Genomic DNA, 15905 nt, shown 5'->3' with positions numbered 1-15905 from the left:
AGACCAATGTGGCATTATTCCAAATATTCACTAACTGCCCTCTCTTTACCATATCGACTGTAATAGGTTTTCCCAGATCCACTCACAAAATATATGAGTTTACTATGATAGCCCATGCTGGTGAATGTAATCTCTATATAGTATATAAATAGATCTATAAATATATCTATTATTATGTCATTTTTTTCTAGAACATTTACAATAACATAATCAGTACTACATCCTAAAGGGGTCAGTAGAATAAGTGGTTAGGAATTAGACTATAGTAAACATTATATATATGGTCCAAACTGGTCTAAAATAATCTTAAATAGTATTAGAATAAATTTGGTACTATGCTTTAGAAAAAATAGCTTATTACAACTAAGATGCACGTACCTTCCATCTTCAAATTCTTATCATCATGCTGACGCACTATCTATTAGCTCTTCTGGCGTCTATATAAAACGAGGGAAGATATAAACACTTCACAGCAAATCTCTCTCTCTTTCTCTACGTTCCTGCTGTTTCTTCATCAGCCACTGGTAATATATCAGAGTCAGGTGTTACTATGCCTAGTTTGAATGCTTCCTATAGGGTTCTCTAGTCTAACTTGTGATGGGTAATACTGTATAGCAGATCTGAGATAAGGATTCATCAGAGGGTTTTTTGGTTTGGTTGCTATCCACAGGTGTGGATAGACAGGAATTACATTAGGATCTTCATTGCTAGTAAGCTATCAAAGGAATATTGTAATAATTATATTATATATATATATATATATATTATAGATAATATCAATTACTAAAAAGTACTTTAGTTAAATAGAGAGCGGTTACGTCATGACCTATTGTACAATGCATATGTCTTAATTGTCATTTGCTCATGTCACAGACTCAGACTCATGACTACTATAATTTCAGACTCAGGCACGAGTCTCTGGTTGCTGTCTATTAAAGAGTTCACAAACCTACATGTGCAATGTCTTCTGTGAGACCTGTCTCTCACTAGCTCCACCTTCCTCAAGGCCTCTTGATCAAGTTTTTTTCCTCCTTCTAGCTAGACGTGGGGATGGTCTCCTTGGTTACTCTGTATCAATTATAATTCAAGTTCATAACCTAGAAATTCACCTCCTTATTGTTAGCATTTCAATATTAGAGAAATTTACAGCTAGTTTAGTATTGTAATTTTCTTTGTCGTCCTTAATATATTTCCTTACCTGATTACTTTTGCGGGCCTACTCTACCACAGGCAAGAAGCTTCGGCCTGATCTTCGTCCATTAAAGAGTTGAAATTTCTACACTTTCAAACTCATCACTATCATTCTCATCTAATGGGTCGTAGCTGGATAACAAGAGAGTAAATGACAGGTCTACGAAAGTTCCTAGAAAGATATTTTACTTACCTGAGTTGCTCTCATTGTCTTCTTCCTCTTCTTTCTTTGCAATGTCACTCATTTCGTTTAAAACTACTCCATCTAGAACGTCTTTGGTCGACATTTTCTTCAACAGCCACACCCCTATAATTAATATTATACGGTTTTGTCGTACATATCTGTATATTTCCGTATTACCTGAGCTCATGCAATGGATTTTCAGCAATGGAAAGTTCTTCACAGGCAGCAATTAGAGGCAATCCCCGAATTCTACTGGGAGACATTATTTAGAAAATTGTGCACCTGAGGTAAAAATAATAAATGTCTAGTGTCATTTTTTTATGAATATTTGTTATCATTAATTGTTATCATTTTATTTTAACAAAAAAATAACACAAAATGTATCCATTGTTTCATTCATCAAACAATAGATTAAATACAAGATTCCAAGTTTAAATTAATCTTTAATTTATGTATCTATATAAAGGATGCGTTAGTGCATTTAAAAGTATGAATACAATGTCAATACTGCCAGATTAATAACTACTAATATATCTATTAATATAACTATTAATATAATTATTAATGTAACTATTATGTAACTATAAATATAACTATTAATATATATATTAATGTAACTATTAATATAAACTAGTTATAATACATTCTCTATACAGACATTTGATGCTGGCGAGTATTTTATCATGACTCCCTCGTCACTGGGATGGACTGTAAGGGTTAAAAAGAGACAGGGACTTCCTATAGACAGCAACAAGTAAGCTAGATAATATAGATAGTATATGTCCATCCATTGTCTGTCCTTCCATCCATCCATTAATTTATCCATTCATCTATCAATCTAATTCATTGATCTATTTATCCATCCAGTCATGTATTTATTTGTTGTCAATTTTAATTTTTAGTGTTTTTCTTGTGGACCACGCCTGGACTATATTACCAGAGAAATGTCGTGAACAATTGTCTACAATTCCAGGTCTAGCAGTACGTATGGCCAATTTAATGGACCTATTAGAGAGACCAGCCACACCCCCTCAACTTGACAATGATGACAATGACGATGATCTACATCCTCAAAATGGATTGGAAATGAATGGGATAAAAGAAAATGGACAAAATGAGGAAGAAGAAGAAGAGGAAGAGGAGGAGGAAGAAGGTAAGGATTATGCTTTGGGGATTATTTCCACATACACTATGTCTATCCTTTTCTCTAATATGGTAGTTTGATAATAATACCTACAGTCCTAATCTTTGCTTATGCTTCATTTAAAAGTTGTAGACTTATAACCCCTCCCCCACCTGCTCATGACAGTGTTTTAGCAAATAGTTAAGCAATATCTTAATTTAAAGGAATTGATATAAATGACAATAATAATAATACTGGAAATGTACACTATATATATTATTGCGGGGCTTAGACACCATAAAAAATTTGGGGGGCTCAAATTTAACCTGATATTTTTTTACTACCATGCTGAAAAAATTACAATGAATTAAGTATGTTACATGTGTGAATAACTTGAATCAATAACAGTATAACAATCAGTAAACAGTTTTAAAAATTGTTCAAAATGCTTCATCCTTTCATCATTTCTCTTCACAAACTCCTTGGCTATTGAAAGTAAAATTAATTGTGATTATCGGTGTAGTCCTTGTGTATATGCAAAAGTAAACAATTGTTTAAGTGGTTTTGAGTCATTGAAGAACGCAAGTAAGTATACAGTCATTTAAGAGTGGAGAATGACCTCTCAGATGTGGATGAAGAGATAGGTACTGTTAAGAATTTACACTGTCAGGTGTAAAAACTCTTAAATATTTTTGACACTATTCATTTTTTGATAATGGTTTTTGAAATTGCTGAATTATTAAAATTAGGGGGGCTATGCCCCCCCCCCAGTTTTAATTAAAGGGGGGCTCAAGCCCCCCTTTCCCCCCCCCCCCCTTTGTCTAAGCCAATGTATTGTATTCTAATAGTGTCTTTTGTATTGAGTAAATGGACTGCATCAAGTGTTATCTCTTATTTGCCTTTATAATGCAGAAAAACTCATTTAAACAATAATTTATTTTAATTATGGAACAAAAATTATATCATTAACTATTTTTTATTTTAGTTTAGTGATAAGATAATCTTTTATTAGATAATGATGAAGTACAAATTAAATGATACTGTACAAACTAGTAGAGAAGAAGAAGAAGAAGAGGATGATAGCTCTATGCTCCTACCATCAGAAGAGTTAATTGAAAATATAACGGAGAACATGTGGCGCTTTAACGATTGGTATTCTGTCTCTAATGTAGTAAGTGTAACAGTAAATGTCAGTAAATAAGAGGGTTAAATTTATATAATTAATTGGCTAGATAATTTACATGTACCAATCAATTTAATAATCATATATAACTACATGTAAATACATGTATTTATGTACATCAATTTAACAGTGCCATTGTTCTATTCCATTATTTTTATAGTGACATTATTTCTATTATTCTATTCTTTTAGCCAGTCCCAGTCTGGTACATTTTAGAGGAATTTGGTGCTCGTATTCATCACTCCAGAGAATCCTACTGTTGCCATGGTACCCATTTTTTCATATCTTGTCTCAAATGTCCTATTCAATTTTAGGCCACTTCAAAACTTAGAATACGGAGGTATACAAGAGTACCAGTAATAAATACATTAAAACATGTACATGCCATAATTATTGTCATCTAAAAATTTGGTAATTTTAATTTCCAATAAATTAGAGTTAAGTCACTTCAAAGAGAAGGTGGGTTAGTTCAGATGAAGACATGATCTGTGTTATAATGTTAACTTCTAAAATTAGACGAAGATCATAAGCATTTAATATACCAGTGCCATATACTATCATTACTCCTGTATTCTTTAGATGTTCTCACTAGAAAATCGAATTCCTGTTTCTATTGAATCAAGGTTAGGTCGTGCATGTCACTGCATACCGTGGTCATTGCCTGAGACACTCCCTCTCTCTGATCCTTTGTGGGTGGAGCTAGCTTCTCTTCCAGCTTCTCCTATGCCAGAACAATGTCAGGAACACTTCCTGACATACCAACATCAACTCCACCCATAGTTAGTTTACCTTATAAGGTAAGTAGTGTGTTAGTCAATTATCATTTGTCCATTACTTGTCAATCTGTTGTCATTTTCATTCATCTTTCATTCATCATTCATCCATTAAGGTATACAGTGAGGTAGACCTTGTAAGCAAACATTTAACACATCCTCAATTCAAGTTGATCTATTCTCAAGATAATGCTGACATATTGTGGTTCTTTGATCACTTAAAAAATTATCGGTGAATTTATTTTATCTTGTATTAAAATAATATGTTTGGATTTATTCAGATCTGTAAAACCTTCTCAGTTGTTAAATCAATTTCCAAGTGAAAATGTTCTCACGTGCAAGGATTTGTTTGATATCTGTTGCCAGAAGGGCTACTAAGGCCCACTCCCACAATCCCACCCACTCACCAGAATGGTTACCAGAGTCGTATAACTTGTTTATGATAGTTGCCCTCATTTTGTGCATGAGTTTAAAACAAGAGAAAAAGAGTAAGATGAATGAATGGATGATGAATACAGCTGTAGACTGTGATGCTAAAAAAAGGAACAATTGTAATACATTATATTTAATTGCAGAGAACGGGACAATATTTGGATTATCAAACCATGGAATTTAGGACGGAGTATGGATACTTATATTACCAAAAATTTGCCACAAATTGTACGCCTTTCTCAAGCAAGTCCAAAGGTCAGCATAAAAGTTATAATTAAACAGTTACTATTAACATTGTGATATGCTATCTCAAACTTTCTCCAGGTAGCCTGTAAATACATCACTAACCCAGTCCTGTTTCATCGTGAAGATGTAGGTACTGTAAAGATGGGATATACGTTACATTGTGTTACTGGTATCAGTACAACCCATTATCAGTATATGCTTTACAATACATTCTGGCTTCGATTTGCTAACAAGTAAGATTTCTTGTTGTCTTTATATTTGATTATTGACTATTCTTAGCATATTACTTAGTTATTTTTGATCTAGACCTTTCTCACTGCAATCACCTCTCTATGATTATGAGACTCATTTCACAGTGATGAACTATCGTGATGAAAGTCAACTTAAACATATAGAGTCAGTGGAATTTATACCTTTGTTTGAAGAACAGTACCCCACTCTATTCATGGAAAGAATAGAAGAAAATATTTTTCAAGCATTTTATGAGCTTTTTTCTGCTGCTACTTCTGAGGCACCACCAGAGGAATAGCTCATTTTTCCTCAGGTAGACAATTTCAGTAACAAGACTGTGTTATATTAAAATCATTCCTCACATTGTAGTCCTCGGCCATGTATGCTATTGATCTTATGCTAGAATGGGCATCACCTGATGGAGGATGCGGTCAGTAGTATTACTCTTATGATTTTTGTCCTTGTATATATATTAGCACATACTTTACAATGTATGTCAACTACATTCTAGTTAACTTCCCATCCTTTCTTTCTTTTAGGATGTCAGAATATTCAGCCAAAACTTTTGGAAGTTAATTTCTGTCCAGATGTAAACAGAGCATGTCGACATCATCCCAATTTCATAAACAATGTTTTTGAGTGTCTCTTTCTACCAGAGTCTCAACATAGTCCAGATTTGCCTGTTACACGACTAAAAGGAATATAAATACTAATACCAATTTATTATATATGTATATTTTTTGAGTGTAAAACATAAACCCCCTCATCTTAACAATTCAAGACCCTTCGTATAGTTGTGTCACGGTTGCCAGTAGTGAATAACATAAATATTATTTTAACTGCACATTTATATCAATATTAAACACACTACAAAAAATTCAATAATCATTAACACTCTATATAAAATACGAGAGCTTAAGACAATGGCATCTCATGAAGTGCTGCATATCGGCCAGTCACATGATGATACAACTGACGTTCAATATCACCTAGTAAACTACTGGCCCCAATACGAAATAAATGAGGGTGTGTCCACTCATCTCCAAGCTCCTCCTTCATTAATGCCAACCAAGAAAGAGCATCTTTTGCAGTACGAATTCCCACCAGCAGGTTTGAAACCCACTTTGTGACCAGTCCGATGTAGTAGTCTCTAATAGCTCTAACCATTGTCAGAGCTACAGGAAATGTAGCATTTACAGCCTCTTTACCAGTAGAAGTCTTTTATAAAGTCAGAACCAGCCATCATGCAAACCAACTAGCTTTATAGACATTGGTTAGAGTACCCAAATGACCTGTCCCAAGGATTGTCTTCAAGTGTGCATATCCCCACAAGCTTCACGACAAGCACGTACTTCTTTTACAACTCCTCCCACTCTCCCTTCAAAACAAGAGTACGAGAGAATAACAATGTCAATTTCTGTAGCACCATATTCTGTAGCTTTCTTTATTTCTTCAAGACGCTGTTCTAGAGGAATTTGTCCAGCGGGAAATCCAGCTGCCACAGATGCTATGGGTACTTTACATTTGAGGTCTTCCATAGATTTGACAGCATTTGGGACGCGTTCCGAGTACACACATACAGCACCTACAGTAAGTGGTACACCTTCCATTCCTAACTGAGAAAACAGATCCTGACGAACTGGTGCGAGCCTTATGACAAAGACGATCAACCTGGAAACAAAGAGTTAATAATTGAGTGTTGCTATTACAGTATTATTAGGTACCTATGCAACGGTCATAATTAAAGCAGATCATTATTACATTTATTAAGACATTCAGCAGATATTTATAATATAATGCCTGCTTAGTAACTAGCAATGGTCTCTAGCTATACATCTACATGGATACATACATGATGAAGGTGTTTTTATTTCCTTCAAACTCAAGTCTGATAGTATGTTTTAGACACGTCAAAAAGATACACACTACCTTGCTAGGCGTGTCATCACCATCAAGTGTGGTCAGATCAATGCAGCTCACAGCTCTGAGCAACCATGCTGCCTGCCATTCTTTCTTGATGCTACGTCTTGTTTTATGAGTAGCTGCTCGTCGATTAGTTGCAGGAGGTTAACTCGACTACTCTCTACCCATCCCATATCCAAAGAATTCCAGGATTTCTTTCTAAGTTGCCATTTATTACATGTGACTTAGAAGAGAGGGCGTTGCCTCAACAGACACGCCTGGTGTGTCACGAGACATCACGTGATAGGCATGGCGACAAATTGCAGCGTGTTCAGTTAGTCTTCACTTTCTTCTAACTTTATTTCCTCTTTCTCCTAAACTACCTGATTTAAATACGTAGTCATCTGACGTATAAGAAGACTCCAGTTTAATTCATTAGTTCAGGACATCACTTTGTAAGTACAGAAGCTGGCAATTGCCCTGGTTATATATGGTCTTTGAAATTCTTGTCCCAAATATAAAGTAATATGTTAAACTGTTTTCCCGCTTTGAAATGCCACTATATCTCTGTTTGATAAATGGAGACTAAATTGACGTGTAAGTCAAGAATGTGAATGTGTTGGTAATTAAAGAAGGATTATAGAAAAAGTTAGTGTTCAAGTATTAATTGTTGTTGTTTGTATAATTGATAGCTTTCTTTCGTCTTCGTCACTTCATTATAGTTTTTGTCTTTAAGCCCAAGTACATAATAACATTACATAACATTTCTTCACTTTGTTGTCTTATCTTCTATTTTATTTGTTTTTTAGTTATTGCTACTTGTGTAGTCATGTTTTGGAAAATCAACTTCAGACAGCCATCAGCAATAGATGGTCTCTTAGACAAAGAAGTGGGTGACCTGTAGGGGTGTGGTTGTCAGCCATAAATCTACTGTTTCATGAACATAATATAATATTTTATCAGATGTCCAAGTCCTCTCTGATAACACCACCTAATGAATTGATTTATGTAGGACGTGATGAATGCAATGTTTTATATACTACTGTATTTAAACACACAGAGAGTCAGAGCATTCATAATGAAAGCATGACCTCATTGTGTATATATATAGAGGTATTAAGTCAATAGTTTTGAGGATCAATTAAGTTTATATGACCTTATTTTTTGAATGGGTATTATGCTCAATCAGATTATATGATATCTCATCGTATGTACATATATACTATGTTAACTAGTTCACTTTGAATGGGGTGTCTGGTGTCTGTCAAATGTTACTCATCTAAATTAATACATTATATATGTGTGTGTGTCATGTTGTTATTGTAACAAGAACACAGTGTTTGTATACACATGTATTGTATGTTTGGGTGTTTATTTCAATTATTTGTTATTTTTCTCTGTTTTCATTGGCTTTGAACTGTATATATCTACATGATTATATGATGTTAATATCTCGCATATTATAGGGAGTGCACACTTAATGAGATATTGGATGAAGATGAGGTATTACAAGAAGTTAAGTCTCAGAATAAAAAATTAGTTGAATTGTGAGTTATTATAATGTCTTGATGACTTGTGTTTCAGATTTTTAACTTTGTTATCATTTTTATTACTTATCTGTTTGTATATGTTGTGAAATTTGTTTTCTCATGAGTATTCTCTTGGTTAAATGGGGTGTGGTTTTCTTCCACTCACTAGTCTTCTTAGATCAGAGAACTTAGAACAGTTGGTCAATATGTCTGTATCAAAGCTGATCCTGATATGGAAGATAAATACAGTTTAAGGGGGGGTAAGTTGAAAATTGAATGAAATTACCTAGACCTCTCTCTCTCCCTCCCTCCAGATACCCACATTTAGCCTGTGAAATACTAACTGCAGATGTCTTCTCATCATAGAGGCACTATCTACTGGAGATAAATATTTACCTATGCTATGGGGATTTCTATTTAAAGAACCACCTCTTAACCCTTTAATAGGAAGGTGGGTGGTGGTCTTAAAAGAATTCTTAATTAATTCCTATGGCAACTAGTAATACAATATTGCTTGTTTGTTTCTGTAATATCATTCCATAATATATTATTGTTTTTATCTCTTTATAGTTTTATTAGTAAGACACTAAGTATGTTGTTAAATCAACGTGCTAGTATTTTTCTCGATTACTCAAAAGACTGAAAGATTTGTAGACTCCTTTTTACAACATCTTGGTACATCAGCCATGATGATCTCTTACTACAAATGATAACTGCACCAGATGAGACAATACAGAACCAATTTAGCCTTGGTATGTTATGATATAACTTGATACTAATGATCTATTGGTTCTCTCTCTCTCTCTCTTTGATTGTAGTGGTTGACAGAAGAAGCATCATAACATAACTTTTATTGATTTTATAAATCATCAGCTAATGTTGATGTAAGTTATTGAGTGAGTGCAGTGGTAATACCGATAACATTTGAATTACTTCACTGACTTCAACCCCCCACACTCTTTAAGAACCCCCCATCCTCTCTTCTCCCTTCTCTCGCCACTTCCCTCTCTCTCTCTCGACTCTACTCTCTCATCTCTCTCTCTCTCCTCTCCTCTCTCTCTCTCCTCTCTCTCTCTCTCTCTCTCTCTCCTCTCTCTCTCGTCGTCTCTCCTCTTCTCTCTCGCTCTCTCTCTCTCTCTCCTGCTCTCTCTCATCCCCCCGTCTCTCTCTCTCTCTCTCCTCTCTCTCTCTCTCTCTCGTCTCTCTCTCTCTCTCTCTCTCTCTCTCTCTCTCTCTCTCTAGCAATGTATAAACTCAAGTCAAGCTTTGTGTGATATGATTAGAATTTCCAGAGAAACATCTCACAATGTCAGGACCTAGTCCTCTGCTCACATCTTTGAAAGGTATTGTAGTAACTATTATTATAGTAACATAAAAACTATTTTTGTATTCTCCCTAATTAAGTGAGGAGACTATCAAGAGATTGTTAGATAATATGTTTTGTGAGATCAACCTCCAGATTGGGTGTTGTTTAAGGAACATCTGTACTTCTGACTGCTTTAGAAAAAAGGTAGTGTGTTATAATTTGTAAGTCATATGTGAGTGCCCTTTGGACTGGAATAATAAATAGTCTCCATTAATATAATCCTAGGTAATGAAGTTTATTGACATAATCTATTTTTAGTAATAGTGCTTAAGTCCAACATTTGGTCGTCCTTACATGACTCAACCATCAGTTGAAGAATCACAAAGTGATCATGACGTGGAAGAATAATCACAAGTATTGTACCAAGATGAAAGACTTTCATAAGTTATTAAGAAGAAGACCTCAGGTACAATATGAAAAAAGTAAAGTTTTAATATACTACACTGTTTATAGGGTGGGCCTATGATTACAACTGTTGGTATGTTTAGACCCACCACTTGGAAATATGAGGTTACAAGTTGTACGACTGTTCTCATCTCTCCTTCATACTCAAGACACTGTGTTCAACGTGAAATCATTCTAAACTCTACTTGTTCAGTAATGATGGTAGAGAACTATGTGTATTCTGTATATAGTTACCTATAATAGTATGTCACGTTTGAACAATAGTGTTATTAAAGATTGGTGTTTTATGTATATAGAAAGTCAATGTTTCTTTCTTTCTAGGATCTGTTTTTTCAATATCCATGGAATAATTTCCTTCATTCTCAAGTTGAGTTGTGTATAACTTCAGCTTATGCATCAACAACACCCCATTGCACTAGAACTGGATGGGGATGGTACAGGACAAGCTAATGAGAGTAACACACTAAGACAACATGGAGTTTGGGAATGGGGCTTTTCAACCCAGAATGGGAATGACGATGTGTTTTTTTTACATAGTTATTGACTGAATGCAAGTTAGTACAAAGACTATTGCAAGGAGCTGAAATGAATGAATCACTTGTGTAAGAATTGAATTGATTGATGGATGGGTGTGGTCAGGAGGTGGATTAATTGATAAGAGAAGACCAGTTTATGGGTCAGTAATTAATGGGTTAATCCTCTATGTACATTTAGTTTGGATGGAAAGGTTCTCGACAAGGTTTCATGGGCCATCTAATCAGAATAGCCATCAGATTGCTGGAAATACTCGAGCACTAGGATTAGAAATGTTAGAGTATCGTACTAGAGAGGAATTAACTACTAATATTGAAGAGGGCCAGTTACAATCAGAATTAGACGAGGACACTTTTCAGAGATGGTCTGAATTTATAACAGGACCAGTAGCTGAAATGAACAAGAAAAATGATACAAATTTGGTGAGTACAACTCTCCTGTTTTATCACATGATTGGCTTGTTATTTGTAGGGTGGCTCTCGCCCTTTGACCTCTAGCATTGATGACAGTGATGAAGAGTTTGACCAATTAAACATGGGACCTGATAATGAACTAGAGAAGGTGTGAGAGAGAGCCTTAGAATGTTTGTATGAATGTGACATACTTTCCTCTTATTATGTAGGCATTTCAACAATATCAAGACTTCGATTTTCAAGTGCGTTCATGGATGACTTTGGTCTCGATGATGATCTTGACCCCGCCCCTATTCCCTATGCCTTCTACGTACACTGCAATAACCTCAATTAGTTGTGCTGTCAGTGGTGATGAAGCCACACCCAATTTATGGCTGGATTTGAAGCAGCTTGTGCTGAGAGAATACATCCTTTTGATGACTCTGAAAGTGATGAAGAGGTAAGACTATACAACACACTGATAGTAGAGTTTTTTAATAACTATACTATTACATGTAGTGCTTCTAATTAATACCCTTTTTTGAGTCTCATGTCTATCTTAGAAACAATATGATTATTTTAATTGTAGGGGTCAAGTACTTGGTTGACAAAGAGATCTCATTTACTCCTGTGGATGATCAGAGAACTCCAACTAGTACAAGTGATGAAGAGGAGAAGGCGAGAACAAAAGAGAAAGGAGACCTAGGAGTACCCCAACTGGATCTAGTGATGATGAAGAAGAAGGTGATAGTTTAAGTGAACGTAGAGAAGAATGATTATAGTAGAAGATGAGACAGACAAAACACTGCTAATGAAATTGGTAAGCATCTTGCAGAATAGGACAGTAACTAGGATAGTTATCATTAGTAAGCTCTAGACTAGTTAACATCAGTTCTTACCACATTGACCTACGATAGCTATCATTAGTAAGCTCTAGACGAGTTAACATCAGTTCTTACCACATGACCTAGGATAGCTATCATTAGTACTCTAGACTAGTGAACATCAGTACTTACCATAGCGGCCTAAGATATCTACCATTTTAGTGAACCTAGTGGTTGCCATAGCAACTATTGTTCATATTTCTATTCCATTTTAATCATTAGGGGTCATATCATGGAGATCAGAGTTCTCAACAGACGAAGATCTCTCAGTGTCACAGCAAAATCACCCATAGACTGGACTCAGGAACCGCAAACTGCGTCTCAGAGACAAGAGAACTGGGCAGACTTTCACTTCAGTACATTTGGCAAAGACGAAATGTAAGTTCTAGTTAGATATTGAAAATATCAATAATATAGATCAGATAATGTTATTTACTTCATACTTTCATAACTTTTCACGACAGAGTAGATTTGTAGTATATCAATACACAATATTTATTATATTGTTGATTCTTGTCTCTTATAGTAAAGAGATAATCCACGTGTAGTATCTGTGACTTATGTCTCAGTACGTGAGCTTGAGGCATCATCAAATCAGTCTGATGATACTGCATTTAATTCATAGCTCGTTTATCAAGTAATGAGAGGTACGGAATCTGCAGATAGTGAGGAAGGCATTATAGTAGATCCAAATTTGCTTTCAATGACTCAACATAATCTATCTGATTCTAGTGAAGATGAAGATATGAATATATCTTCTGATGAAGAGAAGTATGTCAATTTTGTTATTAATAAAATGAATTTATAAATGAAGAATACATTTTGTCTTGAAGCTTTAAATTAAAATTTTTGTATTAATTTTATTTTTTTTTTAGATCAGGTAGCTATAGTTTTCTCAGAGGGTGACTCGGCTAATCCCTTACTCAATACTTCATCAGAATTCACTACTCCTACCAAATCATGTGACAGTTCTTTAAATAATGAGGAAGATATAATAGTTGATGGAGAAACAGAGAAGGAACTTAGCGATAATTACAGGTTTGTCCTCAGCTACACACTGGCTTTCAACAATGAAAAGCCTGCTACTGTAAGCTGAGAATAATGTATCAGGAGATGATCAACCTGTGTGACAACAACTGTATCAATTTCCTCATGGCATGCTAGGAAACCATAGAGGGAGAGTTGAGGAACGGCATATAGCACTATCAAAATTTATATTATACACTACTTATGAAGAACTTGGTGTATGATGTTTAAATTTGATGTTACCTATGTCAGTTTATAAGACAGTCAGTCAACAGAGGTTGTCATAAATTATATCAACTATACTAATGATATGTGCTTTTGAGATTATATTTATGCTAATACTGTATCTAGAAAGCATTGGTTTTATTTATGGTTGTTAAAGAAATTTAAGACTACACTTTACATGTATCAGAGTTCAAGGTCAAAGTACAAGTGTGATAATAATATAGGTGTGTTATAATTGTGTGCAGATTTCTCCATAATCAAAAGATTATTTGGAGGTGAGTGATAATCAAGGGACAGCTCCTACTGAAAAGTGTCACGAAACAAGGTCAGTGTTATGAACGAGAATGTGGCTTATCATAAAATAGATACCCATAATTATTCCCCTTTACCTCTAATTGTTTAGAAAAGGGAATTATATATATATTATTGATGATATTAGGAGTCATTTTTTTGATTAGTTAAATTGGTATAGTGTCCCATTAATGTGCTAGAATTTTATCATCACAATCGTTTCATTAGGACATTTTGTGGATTATGAAGAACTTGGTGTATGATGTCAAATTGTGATACACCACCCCAATATAGAAGTTTTGTCTTGCTTAGTTAGGACATATTGATATATTAATAGATAGTGGCTATTAATATGGTACATGAAGTGCACCACTTGATTAGACAAATAATATATACCTAGACCCCTAAAAACTAGTACGCTACATGTATTAATTTCCCATTGGAATGTGTAATCCTGTGCTATATGAATAGTAACTATGAAATTAATATTATAATTACAGGGTATATAGTTGAGTTGATATTCGATCTTTAAGAATGATTGTATACACAATTAACTGCAAGCTTTATTGGTATTGATCAATTCATATTCTTATATTTCTTAGACCTGATGACGATAATACAAAAGGGGTTGGTATCAGATAAGGGGAATTGTCAAAACAACAGTTAATACCTATTATATTTTTATTAAATTAGAGTGGTAGTTTATATGTTTCCTTATAATTGGCCACCCCCATACACCACCCACATACTTACTATGACAACAATTCAACTAGCCGGATTATATATTATGTATACTAGTTTGGCCTTCTCTAACTTTGATAATTCTAATACATTATTTTTGATTTTTTTTTTTTTGATATCCTAATATCTTTAATATGGCACTTGTACATGTATTTCTTTTAAATTCCTTACAAATATAACTAATATGTTCAGTGTGTAAACAATTATTTGATTTACAACAAAAAGTTGATGATATAGTACAGGAATCCCATAGCAAATTAATGGTGTAGATATTATGTTGTGTTTAAGAGAGTGTGTTATATGGGAGGTGAGGCTATATTAATGTCTAGTATAGTATAGTATATCATAATAAGTATATAGTAATATATAGTATAGTATAGTATATACGTATTAGTATATAGTAGAGTAGTATATAGTATAGTATGTATAGTAACAGTATAGTATAGTATAGTTACAGTACGTATAGTATAGTATAATCAGTGACTATGAAGTCTCCATTGAAAACATCTATTAAAATAAACTAAGACATTTTGTGTTTGGTCTTTCTATATCAAATCAAGTTATGATAGATGTCAGTATGACATGTTGTGATGACACAGATATACCTTTAGAACATTATATAAACACTGATCCTATCTTTTGCTTTTTAATTGCTGTGTGCATATAAAACGCATACAATTTTGGCTTTTGTACAGAGTAATATATAATTAATATCTTGTACCCACTCTTGTTGCTTAAGGATAATATCCCCTGTACCCTAGAGTCTAGACCACTGTACATAGAGTCTAAACCACTGTGCACTAAAGTCTAGAACCATGTGGACACTAGAGTCTAGACCACTGTGCACTGGAGTCCTAGACCACTTACACTAGAAGTCCTAGACCACTGTGCACTGGAGTCTAGACCACTGTACACTAGAGTCTAGACCACTTTACACTAGGAGTCTAGACCACTGTGGCACTAAAGTCCTAGACCACTGTACACTAGGAGGTCTAAACCACTGTGCACTAGAGTCTAGACCACTGTACATAGAGTCTAAACACTGTGGCACTAAAGTCCTAAACACTGTGCCCCTAAAGTCTAGACCAATTGCACTACAGTCTAGACCACTGTACACTAAGTCTAGATCAATGTCCACTGAGTCTAAACCACTGTGCACTAAAGTCTAGACCAAGTGCCTAAGTCTAGACCACTGTACACTAGGTCTAGACCATGTGCATAGGTTCTAGCCCTGTGCCAATGAACAT

General features: G+C 34.6%; 1 protein-coding gene and 1 pseudogene across 1 annotated transcript; one reads left to right on the top strand and one right to left on the bottom strand.

Annotated features, from left to right (window-relative positions):
• The first annotated feature begins 2362 nt into the window (after positions 1 to 2362).
• Positions 2363 to 6069, top strand: LOC121366644 (tubulin--tyrosine ligase-like protein 12). Its single transcript, XM_041491013.1, is given in 14 exon segments — positions 2363 to 2528; positions 3511 to 3521; positions 3873 to 3926; positions 3928 to 3969; positions 4571 to 4686; positions 4736 to 4811; positions 4813 to 4880; positions 5030 to 5141; positions 5211 to 5273; positions 5275 to 5319; positions 5322 to 5365; positions 5439 to 5676; positions 5733 to 5793; positions 5903 to 6069. Coding segments are annotated over 14 exon segments (1263 nt in total).
• A 209-nt stretch (positions 6070 to 6278) lies between these two features.
• On the bottom strand, positions 6279 to 8361 carry LOC121366643 (annotated as a pseudogene).
• Between the last annotated feature and the right edge of the window lie 7544 nt (positions 8362 to 15905).

Source organism: Gigantopelta aegis, unplaced genomic scaffold, assembly GCF_016097555.1.
Source record: "Gigantopelta aegis isolate Gae_Host unplaced genomic scaffold, Gae_host_genome ctg6473_pilon_pilon, whole genome shotgun sequence".
In the NCBI taxonomy this organism is placed as follows: Eukaryota; Metazoa; Mollusca; class Gastropoda; order Neomphalida; family Peltospiridae; genus Gigantopelta; species Gigantopelta aegis.
The sequence above is the reverse complement of the archived record's forward strand: the minus strand, read 5'-3'. Positions and strand labels throughout refer to the sequence as shown.